We start from the raw sequence: 12,949 nt of genomic DNA on the forward strand, positions 1-12,949 counted from the left end.
ATATAGAGAACATATACAAAGTGAATCCAAGGTGTTTAGAAAATGGAAAAGGAGATACAAAAGGCAACTGAATAATTCCTTAAAAATTAGAATTGGACAAGTGGAAGCCAATGACTTTATGAGACCATCAAGAATAAGTCAAACAAAATCAAAACAATGAAAAAATATAAAATAGCTCATTGGAAAAACAACTGACCTGGAAAATAGATTCAGGAAAGATAAATTAAGAATAAATTTGGTTACTTGAAAGCCATGATCAAAAAAAGCCCGGACAGTATCTTACAAGAAATTATTAAGGAAAACTGCCCTGATATCCTAGAACCAGAGAATAAAATAGTCATTGAAAAAGTCCACTGATCACCACTTGAAAGATCCCAAAATGAAAACTCCAAGAAATACTGTAGCAAAATTCCAGAATTATCAGGTCAGAAAGAAACAATGCAACAAAAGTTTAACAAGTGATAAAATGATAGGAGTGAACCTTTAATGTTGGTATGTACTACATGTACAGCAAAATAATGTGTCACAAGTGTTTAGAAAAATCAGCTTGTCCTTTGCTGGCAAAGAAGAAAATGGAAGTAATACAGTACTAAATTGGGTTACAAACAATTTAAATTATGAGTTTAATGTGTTTGTTTTTTATCAAAAATTCCCTTTCTGGCAGTTCTGACAGGTGTGATCATTCTCCATGAAGATGAGAATACTTTTTTAGCCCCCACAAATATTTTCCTACCCTCCTTAAATACCATATGCTCTTTCATCCTCAGTTTCCAAAAGATAGCATTTTTTTAGGGTGTCAATGGATAATAGCTGTTCCATTGGTTTTTTGATGCCTTACATCCATGAAATGTCGATGACCATCTAAATATAACATGGAATCTGAAATAAAAGAAAGATTGCTACTTGAGAAACTTACCACATCTCAGCAAATCAGGACATAAGTAGACAATGGAAACAAGTGAACCAATGACAGTGATATGCCACCAAAATCCTCTAAAAGGTTTCTCTGACAATCATTTGCTATGCAGAAGATCACCTGGGGTATCCCCTAGCTCCATCTGTCACCCGATTCATAAGTGAGAAAATGAAGGGGAAGGTAATCATAACACTAGCTAATAATATAAATATGTTCCATTCCCCTGATCAAATGTAAGCTCCTTGGTCATTTGTTAAATGGAAACTTAGGAGACTCTGAAAAGCAGCATAAGGAGATTCCCACTCTTGTGCTCACAGACTGGAGGTGCTGACTGCAGGGCAGGCTCTGGTTGCTACCACCAATCACTATCAGTAGGAAGGAGTGTCTCCTGTAAGCCACATCTGCTGCAGAGGCTATGCACAAGCAGTAGGCAATATACCTCCTGCCCTTTCTTCGCAGAAATGGGAGACTATATATAAAAGAATGAACAACTACATATACCACCAGACTTGCTTTCATGTGTTGGTTAATTTCAGAAACTACATGTATTTTACTTCTGTTGTTAGAAAAGATGACTCACTGGGAAATGGAGAGGAAAAGGAAAATGAAGATGATGTAAAAACAAAAGTGAAAAGCAATAGTAGGAAAGGGCATGCTAATGAGAATGGCCCACCTATCTTCTTTGGCAGGGGCTCTCAAGCCTAAGCTGGGAGCTGAGAAACAGGGATCCTAAGAATTTACTGTACAAAGTAGTGTGTCCAGGAATCAAAAGAGAGAGAGAGAGAGAGAGCTATGTGGGTGAGTGTATGTGTGTGTGTGTGTGTGTGTGTGTTTACTTAAATATAACAAGTAACACACAAAATTCTGACAATGTTTTCCCCTCCTTGAAAACATCAACCACTGTTGCTTACCTCCATAAGTTTTGGGAATCACCGATGGCACTTCTTTTTCAACAAAAAATGTGAAATGGAAGACATTGGTAGTCTTGTGCTCTTTAGTGCCAGGAAAAGATACTTCACTGTGTACTCTAACTTGAATGTGATTCTTTTCAGTAAAACAAACCTAAGAGTATTTTTAAAAAGAAAGAGAAACAGTCAACCACATTACTAAGAATGAGAAAAATATGGGGCAGCCAGGTAACACAGCAACCAAGAGCACCGGCTCCAGTGTTGAGAAGACCTGGGGATCGAATCCGGGCTCAGACACTTAGCACCCACCCAGAAACAACTGGCCGTGTAACCTTGAGCAAGTTACTTAACCCCAATTGCTTAGGGGCGGCCAGGTGGCTCAGCAAGTAAGAGCACCAGCTCCAGTGTCGGGATGACCTGGATCAAATCCAGGCTCAGATACTCAGTGCCACACCCAGAAATAACTGGCCGTGTAACCTTGAGCAAGTTACTCAACCCTGATTGCTTTAAAAAAAAAAAAAGAATGAGAAAAATAGGTTGTTATAAGAGAAAAAAAAAACCCTAAGATATAGAAACATATCTCCTCTTCCTTCCTTTACTGCAAAACAAAGGGAATACTTAATTTTTCATTTCACACCTACCTGGGAAGAAAAGAATAGCAGTGATCCAATTTCAACAGGCCTCTGAAACATGATGTCATCTACAGCGATTAGAAAAGGTCTGGAACCACTATTGATGGAAGAGAGAATTGTATTTCAAGGGTCTACAAAGAGTAAAGATTATTTCTATTTCTCTTTGGCCCTGGGACCCCACTGTCTTGATGGTGATCTTTCCAGAACCATTATTTCGGGAAAAACCCAATAATGCTTCACTCCATCCCTTAATGCCAAGTCATCTTCCTGACAGTCTCACCAACTAACTTGCATCCTAAAGAATACACCTTCCAACCCAGCCTTCTCTACTCTCCAGTTCTTCAATCGTGACCAAAATCAACTCTTCCATTGTTCTATTCCCATAAGGCCCCACTTACCATCCCCATAACTTTTACTACCAAAGTACCCTGCCTAAGGCCATAACTTTCCTATGTCTGTTGATTCGCCTACTAGAATGTAAGCTCTTTCAAGTCAAAAACTATCTTTGCTTTTGTATTTGTATTTCCAGAGCTTAGCACAATGCCTAGTACACAGTAGGCATTTAATAAAATACTTTTTCATTCATTCTTCCTTATGCCAGGTAGACTCAATATTAAAAATCAATTTTAAAAAGAAAGAAATTATGTTGGAAAGACAAGAGAGGCTGGTCTGACACCAGACCCATGTCAAAAAACACCCTACTCTCAGCAGTTCTAAAATATGAGAATTAAAAGAAATATTTTTCTTAAATGAAAATTCAACGCAAGCATGTAAACTGCTTCATTTTTAGGAAAAGCACATCTAGACCTAACCAAAATATTTGGAATTACTATCAATGTATATATCACAACTTACGCAAAATTACAAGCAGTAGCCCAACCAAGTTCAAATGCTTTTCTCATAAGGAAACCTCCGAAGATTCTATTGAAAATGTTCCGTTCCTGTGTTTAAAATACACAAACTTACATGTAACACATAAATCAAAGAAAGAACTATACTAAGGAAATGGGAGAAATCAAGCCTTAAGAAGGACTCTCAGAACAGTCACAGGTAGATGGGAATAACTCACCAGTAGGCATTCTGGTTGTTTACTATTTTTCTTCCTCTCTAATATACAACTACAGACTAAAACAATTACAATACCTCAGGATGGCACATCTGAAGACTCTTCAATTTTGTATCTTCCATCCACACTGAATCTGGAGGCAAAATTCGACTTTGAAAATTTATAGTCCTGTACAAATTAAGATTTGTTCAATTATTTCAGTATGAGAATTTTATTAATAAGATACAAACATCATCAAGACACTTCTGGCACAATCAAGGAATAAGAAAACTGCCATAATGTTCCAAGTACAGGTTGCATTGGACTTTTGTTTTGTTTCATTTCTTCATAAATTCTGCCTGTACGAAACCTATCTGTGGTGTGTAAAACATAAAATATATGCATTCCTTTTTGATATATGCCTTGACAAGTTTTTTTTTTCCTTTCAAAGAGAACTCACTTTACTGAAGCAGCCTTGGATTAATACAATAAGTCATTTAGTTTTAAGGTAGTTTAACAGGAAAACAGAACAACAACAAAAAACCCCAGGTAACATGTCAAGGGACGAGTGACAAGTGGGGGCCATGTGAGTGGAAAAGGAGTGACATAAACAGCAAATACTGCAGAGGGAAAATCAAAAAGACCAGAGAACCTTTGGATATGGTGGTGCTACGGAAAATGAAGACTGAATGGCCCTGTGAATGACAAGCATTTTATCAACAGGAAATAATAAAGTGACACAGACCATCACAGTATCGTGTACATTTATATGAAAAGCCTTATTTGTAAACATTTGGGCCCTAAATCACACTCACTGAATTTTAGGGCTGGAAGGAACTTCTGCAATCTTGTAGTCTCTTATTTTGTTAAAATAATTTGTTAAATTAAAAAACTGAAACCAGCAGCTAAGTGGCACACTGGCTAAAGCACCAGGCCTGGACTCAAGAAGATGTGAGTTCAAATTTGGCCTCAGACATTTACTAACTGTAAGACCCTGGTCAAGTCACTTAGCCCTGTTTGCCTCAGTTTCTTCATCTGTAAAACGAGCTGGAGAAGGAAATGGCAAACCACTCCAGTATCTTTGCCAAGAAAACCCCCAAAGAACTGGACAGAACTGAATGACTCAATAACAGCAAACAGAACAAAACAAAACAGCAAAAAGAACGACTTCCCCAAAGTCATATAGTTCAGCCACTAATAAGCCCAAAAGCAAGATTCCATCACATCCTGCTGGGTCTTTGTTTTTGCTGTTGTTGCTGCTGTTGTTTTTTGGTGCTACACAAAACACAAAATGTGCTCCCTTGTAATCAAACATATCTTATACTTTTTCATGTCCTCCTATGATTTCCTGCACAATCCTACCTCTTTGCTAGCAATGCAATTAATCTCTGTTGCTTCATTTTCCTCTTCCTCACTATTTACCTTCTCTGAAAAGTTAAGGTAAATTACTAAGTATATCGGCCCTACTGCAAGAATATGTAAGGATTATTACAAGATGTGCAGGTATAAATAGTGAAATATGATATGAAGACAAGGTTGAGTCAAGTCAGAAAAAGAGGGGAATTAGGGTCCTTGGTTGTTGTACGAGTTGGACATCTCTGGAAGTTGTTGGCATTAATCCCACCTTCTCTGCCAGGATTTCTCCCCTTCCTCTGCCTCACAGAATACTGGGCCTCCTTCAAAGTTCAGTTCGGGTACATCTGCTATATGAGGCCTACTAGATAGGAGAACCCAGCTATTTTCCATTAAACCAGACATTAAAGAGATTTGAAAAAAGTATGTAAAACAACACTACTTTTTTCACTAATTTTTTTGTTTTGTAAAAATAGTTATTAATTATAATGTATTATTAAATATGTATTTATGTAGCATGTATTTATTATCTACTAATTATTATTAAAAAGTTGTGTTAACATGTGATTGGCTTATTGTTATTTTTAAATGAATCAATATCTCAAAATGTTATTGGTTTTAATTTTTTTTTTTTTTTGCTTTTTTTGGAAGGGGAAGGCAAGGCAATTGGGGTTAAGTAACTTGTCCAAGGTCACACAGCTAGTAAGTATTAAGTGTCTGAGGCTGGATTTGAACTCAGGTCTTCCTGACTCCAGGGCCAGTGTTCTATTCACTGTGCCACCTAGCCACTCCATTGGTTTTAATTTTTAATGTGGCAAATACATACTAATAGATATAACCCACATAAATAAAAACTCTCTGCGGTCTTCAAAATTTCTTTTTTTTGTTTTTTTGGAGAGCAATTGGGATTAAGTAACTTGCCCAAGGTTACACAGCTAGTTTTTTGTGTGGGTGGTAAGTGTCTGAGGCCAGAACCGAAATCAGGTCCTCCTGGTCCCCCAGCGCTTTATTCACTGCACCATCTAACCACCCCCAAATTTTCTTAAGAGTGTAAAGGGATGGGGCGGCCAGGTGGCTCAGTGAGTAAGAGCACGGGCCCCAGTGTCAGGATGACCTAGGGATCAAATCCGGGCTCAGATACTTAGCACCACACCCAGAAATAACTGGCCGTGTAACCTTGAGCAAGTTACTTAACCCCAATTGCTTTAAAAAAAAATTTTTTTTTAAAGAGTGTAAAGGGCACTTGAGATAAAAAAGTTTTGGGAACCACTGCTTTAGGGCAAGGATTATTTTGGTTTTGTCCCTATATTCTCAGTGCCTAGCACAGTACTGGGCACAGAGCAGATATTTAATAAATATTTGCTGAATAACTATAGGCAGAGCTTCACAACTTGGAACAGCCAAGGAAATGTAGTGACCTCTAAGCCATCTGCTATAATACCCTCCCTACAATGTCCTTTGCTTTGCAGAATGGAAACTAAAGCAGCTACTAACATTAAAACTAATCTCAGATTTACTGAAGAACAATTAAGATCAGAGCTTATGAAATAAATGTGAAAAAAATCACACTCCTTTCCTGGAGGAAGAGAGATGAATTCTTCCAATGCATTAAAGGGTCTGCTTGAGATGACAGTGAGGTAAGGAAACATTATCTATGAACCTAATCTCAGGGTGCTCTTTGATCAAAGCAATTTGAACCAGGTCCAGGGTACCAAAAGAGGTATACACAAGCTGTGGACACATTTCTCACAAATGTATTTTTGCTACACAAAGTGGAAAAATATGTAACTTCCTAGACACTCCAATTCTTCAAGGACCTCAGATTTCATCAGTGAAGGTACCACTTCCAACTAATGCAGACCCAAACAGAAAGTTCCATGAGTAGTTATGGGAAAACTTCATCCCCTGGTAGTCAACCTTCTGATGATGGGATTCTTCAAACCCAGACACAGTGATTCTTGGATCACACATTTACTGACATCCCAATTCCTAGGAAGAAACTGTTCCTGCCAATGTTTGTGTTCCACTGACCTAGTCTAGGATCCCATGTCACCTCCACGACACCATAAGGCTTTAGATAATGACTCAAGGGAAGTAGTCATTTTAAAATTTAATTTAATTTTAAATTTATTTAAATAAAAATTAAAAGTCAATTTAAAATTTAAAAAAAAAGTCTTCCAATTTGAAATGCATTACACTTAGCTCATCAAAAAGTCCATATTCAACAGATACTCTCCCTCTTTTCAAGTTGTCTTCCCCAACTTGCCTTGGGTCCAGCGTGTTAAGGAACATGTTATGAACTGCATTCCTTTCTTCTGCGGTGGGAGCCATTTTCAATAAGGATGCAGTACCGGAGGCAATCCTCCTCACCTTATTATCTAGAAAATGGGAAATTCAAAAAGTACACAATGCACCACAGTGAGAGTAGCAAGCAGTATCTAAGAAGCCTATACTATACTCTTTCAATCAATTGCAACTAATATAATCTTGTCTCTCTAAATGTCTACATCCTTGCAGCATTATATAGTGTTGAGTAATAGCTGGACCCAAATGAAATACAAGTTCAGCAGCATTGATATTTTTGTTATATTCTAGACTGGTAGTTTAAGGAAGCAAAGAAGATAGAGTTTATTTTAAAAGCTGATTTATTCGGTTTTTGTTTTTGTTTTTTAATGGAGGCAATCGAGGTTAGGTGACTTGCCCAGAGTCACATGGCTAGTAAATGTCTGAGGTCAAATTTGAACTCAGATCCTCCTAACTCTGGGCCATTGCTCTATTGCCACCTAAGTGCCCTCAATTTATTCATTCTTCGTAATAAAATCAAATTATCTTCTCCCTACCAAAGTACACTTTCTTTTTTTTTTTTTAAAGCAATTGGGGTTAAGTAACTTGCTCAAGGTTACACAGCCAGTTATTTTGTGTGGGTGCCAAGTATCTGAGGCTGGAACCGATCCCGGGTCTCCCAACGCCAGGGCTGGCACTCTTACTCACTGCTCCACCTGGCCACCCCCAAAGTACACTTTCACATGAGGTACAGTAATGCTTCTTTTTCTAAAAGCACTACGTGGCTAATTTCATGTAAAAGGGGCCCAGTTTAAATAGCACCTCTTCTAAGTAGCCTTCTTAGCTTCTCCCATCCACAAGTGATCTCCCTTACCTCCAATAGCTCCTAGTACCTCTCATATATTGTCATATTCTGTTTTGTGCTGTTTGTATCATTCTTGTTCTTTCCTGTCTCCCAACCTCTGCCCCGCCACCATCCACTAGGTTTCAGTCTCCTAGAAGGCAGGGGTTCTGTGTTAAACTCATATTGTGTTGCCTTTCATGCCTCACAGCTCAGAAGTCAATGAATAAGCTAATGAATTTATTAGAACACATTAAATAGTCCTTGGGGGTAAAGGACTTTGGCTCAGTTCTTAAATCAGTAAAAACATATTAGCATTTGAATTTGGGATTCAGCAAGTTAATAATGTTCATTCGGGTTTAGGGTTTACAGTTTGATCCAAATCCCTGGTCAAAGTGGGTGAGGTTTCTAAAAAGCAAATCTGAAAAATTAGCCATATCCCACATGAAGAGAACATGTGATTAGCACATAATTTCAGTAAACAATCTTAAAATCTCCCCAACAGTCTATTTAGTATGTTTTCTTAGGCTACTATATATAAAGTAGCATACGTTCTCCTTGCTTGAAGAGTTCCTCTTCCTCTGGACCTTCAGGGACTAATGGATTTATAAAAGCTGGCCTGAAGAGGGAAGAAAAAATAAATACATACATATGTATATATGGAGAGAGATACATATATGTAGTATATATATACATACATATATAATAAATATATGTAAGCATTAACTAATATGTGTGTATATATGAATGCATGTCAAGATATGGTATTTAGCCAAAACTGAGGTTGTCCTTTCATTTTTTCAAATCTTCCATCTTTTTCTCTGTGTGGCTGATATAGCACAAACTTTTGAAGGTCTTATGATACAGGTGTTAGTTGTATCGAGGTGTGCTTATTCATATTACAAAAAGATTCTCCATTTTGTCAAAGACACAAGTACCTAGACAATAAAAAGCTAAAAGGTGTTAAAAATTAAATTAAGGTAAGTTCTCTCCCTCAAGGGCATTTTGATGTATTTATCTACACATTTATTTTTAAATATTTGTATATATTTATTATACATTTAGTCAATTATATAAGCAATATTATGTATTTTGACAAACTTACCAAAAAATCCAAATATAAACATTGACTAACAGCAATTTGATGACGTCTGCTAACCCCCAACCCCTCTTCTGATCTAGTACTGTGATTTTAACAGTATGAAGAATTGCTCTGCCGTGGTAATTCCCTCCACTGATCCAGATTTTCAACTTACCTCTTTGTTTAAAGAACTGCCAGTCACATGACTTCCTTGTGACCACCACCCACCCAAAAAAACTAGTCAGAGGCAGAATTCAAATCTAGATCTCCCTCTGCCAAAATAGAAAAGAGGGCTGAAGAAAAGATGAGTTTTTCCCAGAAGGGTTCATTTGGAATTCATCAAATATGGACAAGGACAGGGACTAAACTTGGGATCTCACTAGTACAATGAAATAACAGGTGAAAACACTCCTTCTGCCAATTTTCTACCATTTATACACTGAGAGAGTTGTCTAGAGTACTGAGAGGTTAGCAGTGACTTGCCCATTTACTACACAGGTCAGGGCCAGGGGTTGGCCCTATGTCTCCATGTCTCTGAAACACTCTGTCCATGAAACCAGCACTTCTCAAAGTGTGGTCTTCAGATCTCTGAGGATCACTGAGACCCTTTTAGAGCTGGTCCTTAAGGTCAAAACCATTTTCATAATAGTACTAAAACATCATTTCCTTATTAAAATGCTCTTGTCTTTTCCAACTTATAAATATAGGTGTATACCCAGATTTTCTTCATACTCTTCAACAAAAAAACAACAAATCACAATAGACTGGATACAGAAGCATATAGGAGAACAGAACTGTCTTCTGATAAGTCAAGCATTAAAGCAACTGCAGAAATATGTAAAACAATGCCACTCTTCTCACTAATTTTTGTTTTGGAAAATAAGCATTATTTTTCATAAAACTATGCCATTTGTATTAACATGTAATAGGCTTATTATTGTTATTTTTTATGAATTAATATTTTAATTATTTATCAGCTTTAATTTCTAATATGGCAAATACCAATGTGTATATATATGTATGTATGTATATGTATACACACACACATATATAGATATAGATACACAAATACACAGATATACACATACACATAAATAACAAGCTCTTTGGGGTCCTCAGGGGCAGCTAAGTCATGCATGGGATACAGCACTGGCTCTGGAGTCAGGAAGACCTGAGTTCAAATTTGACCTCAGACACTTACTAGTTATGTGATCCTGGGCAAGTCACTTCATGTGTCTGCCTCAGTTTCCTCATCTATAAAATGGGCTAGAGAAGGAAATGGCAAACCACTTCAGTATCTTTGCCAAGAAAACCCCAAATGGGGTCCTGAAGAGTCAGACATGACTAGAAATGACCGAAGAACTTTGGGGTGTTTGAAAATTTTCAAGTCTTGGAAAGGGAACCTGACCAAAAAGTTTGAGAATTTCTATATTAGACCCCACTGTCTTTGAATTAAATACGATATGCTTTAAAAGTCTACTATGGGTAGCACACATCCTTGAATATATATATGGATTAACTGTCCTAGACCATGTACATAGTTTGACAAAGTGAGGTTTCTATTTTAACTTAGCCACATTAACATATACCACATGGTATTTGGTATATATTTGTCCATTCAACAATAATTTTTTTTAAGAATTTGACTGATTTTGTTCAAAGCTAGTACACAGCTAAAGAATGTGAAGATAGAACTCAAATTTGATTTGTGGTTCACTCTACTGCTGTGAACAAAATATTGGTAACAAATATTCTCAAATGTGAATTTGAGAATAGCCAAAATGTTTAAAGTGAATTTAAGGGAGAAGGAACAGGAAGAATATATAAGTAAGAAGATTATAGAATCTAGCTTTTTCTTAACCAAATAAATTAACTTAGTTAATTCCACTAGAAATAACTAAGTCAATTGACTTAGAAATTCAATTTAGTTCCTGTGGAATAAAAATAATAAAAAATACTAGTGACATATTGTAGAGTTCTATATTAATAATTACCCTTTGTTTTCAGGATCACGGGCCACCATTACAAATGTTGCATCCAAGACAGGATGGTAAACCGTATCATGTAACTAAAATAAAAAAAAGAAAGAGTTCAGATAGAACAGATATTGACTATAAATCATGCCATAATTCTAAACTAGTGCTATGACTTTAAGAAATAGTCATGTGTTGGGCGGCTAGGTGGCGCAATGAGTAAAGCGCCGGCCCAAGAGTCAGGAGGACCCGAGTTCAGTTCCGGCCTCAGACAGTTAACACCCACACAAAAAAAACTAGCCATGTAACCTTGGGCAAGTTACTTAACCCCAATTGCCCTCCAAAAAAAGACAAAAAAAAAAAAAGAAATAGTCATGTGAAAATAACTATGAACATCTACAAGATCATTATTATCTGACTGACATACTGTCAAGTAACATGGGATAGTGGGTGGAGAGCCTTAGAGTCTGAAAGACCTGAATTCAAATCCTGCCTCTGGGGTAAAAGATCCTAGCAAGTCCTTTAACCTTTCAGGGTACCAGGTGATTATACTCTGTGATTATACATGACAGACCAGGTGTTAATTTGCATCCATGAAGGAAGTTTCCTCACTAGGAGTTCTCTATACCAACAAAATCACAGCTTCCATCAAAAAAAAAAAACCTTCTCACATACAATGCTCCAAATTTTTTCACAAATATTAAATTAATCTCACCAATAAACTCCCACAGGCCTATGGCCAGATAAACCTTATGAAGTTGAGTATTTTACTACCTATATTGAGGCCTATCTAAACTAGCTGGTGACACTGAAAAATGGAAAATATAAAAGAACAGATACTGACATAAACTACCACCAATACAGATACCACATAAACTACAATGGATAAAATGCTGGACTTGGAATCAAGAAGAACCAACTTCAAAATCTGTCTCAGATACTTATTAACTACATGACCCTAGACAACTCACTTATATTTTCTAGGCCTAAATTTCTTCATCTATGAAATAAGGGACTTGGACCCAAAATCAGAAATCTCTTCCAACTCTAAATCTCTGATCTTATGCTCCTTTCCCAGATCCTAAGGAAGCTTATCTTATGTAAATCAATTGAAAGAGACAGAGACAACATTCACTGTGCTTTGTAAACCAAAAGTCACTATATAAAAATTGCTAAACTACCACAATCAAGAAACTAAAAAAGCCTAGGAATCCACCTCAGTCACTAAATACTGGAGCACTTTGCCAAGTAGGGAGAAACTGTAGACCAGGGCAACACCAATTTTAAAAAGAACATCTTTTTTTAATCTTAAAAAGGAAGCTAGCAGGCAAGCATGTGCATGTGGTACTGCCTACAAAACAAGTTTGCAGAATGCTTGGTCAGAGACCCAAGTGAATGAGATTATCCCCAGGGACTTAAGGAAGAAACAGGAAAGAATATATAAATACATGAAATGGGGGGCTGTAAAAGTTTTTTTTAATTGTCTGCTCCATCACTGATAAGGGAACACCCATGTGTGGGAGCAACTCTAACACCTGCTGTATCTTAGATCAGGTTCAAGGTTGGGACACAATGAGGCACTTGAAAATCATTGACCATTTAATACAAGGAGGCTGACTTTGCCCTAATATAGAAAGAATGCACACCAAGGATATGGGGGAACTTAGCTTTTTTGGAAACAGTCCTCCTTGTCGCCATATGCAGACCCATGTGGTCTGCAGGGCAGGGCAAGCAGGGCTACTCAAATGGATCTCAGAAATCCACCAAGTCCAAGGGGTCTAGATTCCACATTGCTGAGACTTTTTTATGCCCTTAGATGACCAGGAAGAAGGAAACAAGCATTTATTAAGTGCATAAGCATCTCATCAGAGAATCCAGGGCCAATTATGCAGGACAATCTGGGCAGTTTTATCTTCA

At 37.2% G+C, this 12,949-nt stretch overlaps 1 protein-coding gene across 2 annotated transcripts in view; it reads right to left on the bottom strand.

The window, feature by feature from the left end:
- Positions 1 to 450: 450 nt before the first annotated feature.
- LOC138144304 (acyl-coenzyme A thioesterase 9, mitochondrial-like) overlaps positions 451 to 12,949 on the bottom strand; it is a 39,869-nt gene continuing 27,370 nt past the window's right edge. For both annotated transcript variants that reach the window (XM_069065626.1, XM_069065625.1), the window contains 8 exons: positions 11,054 to 11,127; positions 8,530 to 8,597; positions 7,121 to 7,232; positions 3,600 to 3,690; positions 3,312 to 3,397; positions 2,466 to 2,553; positions 1,828 to 1,978; positions 451 to 879 (listed from right to left, as the gene is read on the bottom strand). In XM_069065626.1, coding sequence (XP_068921727.1) covers positions 797 to 879; positions 1,828 to 1,978; positions 2,466 to 2,553; positions 3,312 to 3,397; positions 3,600 to 3,690; positions 7,121 to 7,232; positions 8,530 to 8,597; positions 11,054 to 11,127 — 753 coding nt within the window. In that variant the 3' untranslated portion in view covers positions 451 to 796. The remainder of the gene's footprint in view (positions 880 to 1,827; positions 1,979 to 2,465; positions 2,554 to 3,311; positions 3,398 to 3,599; positions 3,691 to 7,120; positions 7,233 to 8,529; positions 8,598 to 11,053; positions 11,128 to 12,949) is intronic.

The sequence above is a fragment of the Petaurus breviceps genome, unplaced genomic scaffold, assembly GCF_028583685.1.
Source record: "Petaurus breviceps papuanus isolate PSGF00001 unplaced genomic scaffold, PetGlider_PUasm1.0 90696, whole genome shotgun sequence".
Taxonomy (NCBI): Eukaryota; Metazoa; Chordata; class Mammalia; order Diprotodontia; family Petauridae; genus Petaurus; species Petaurus breviceps.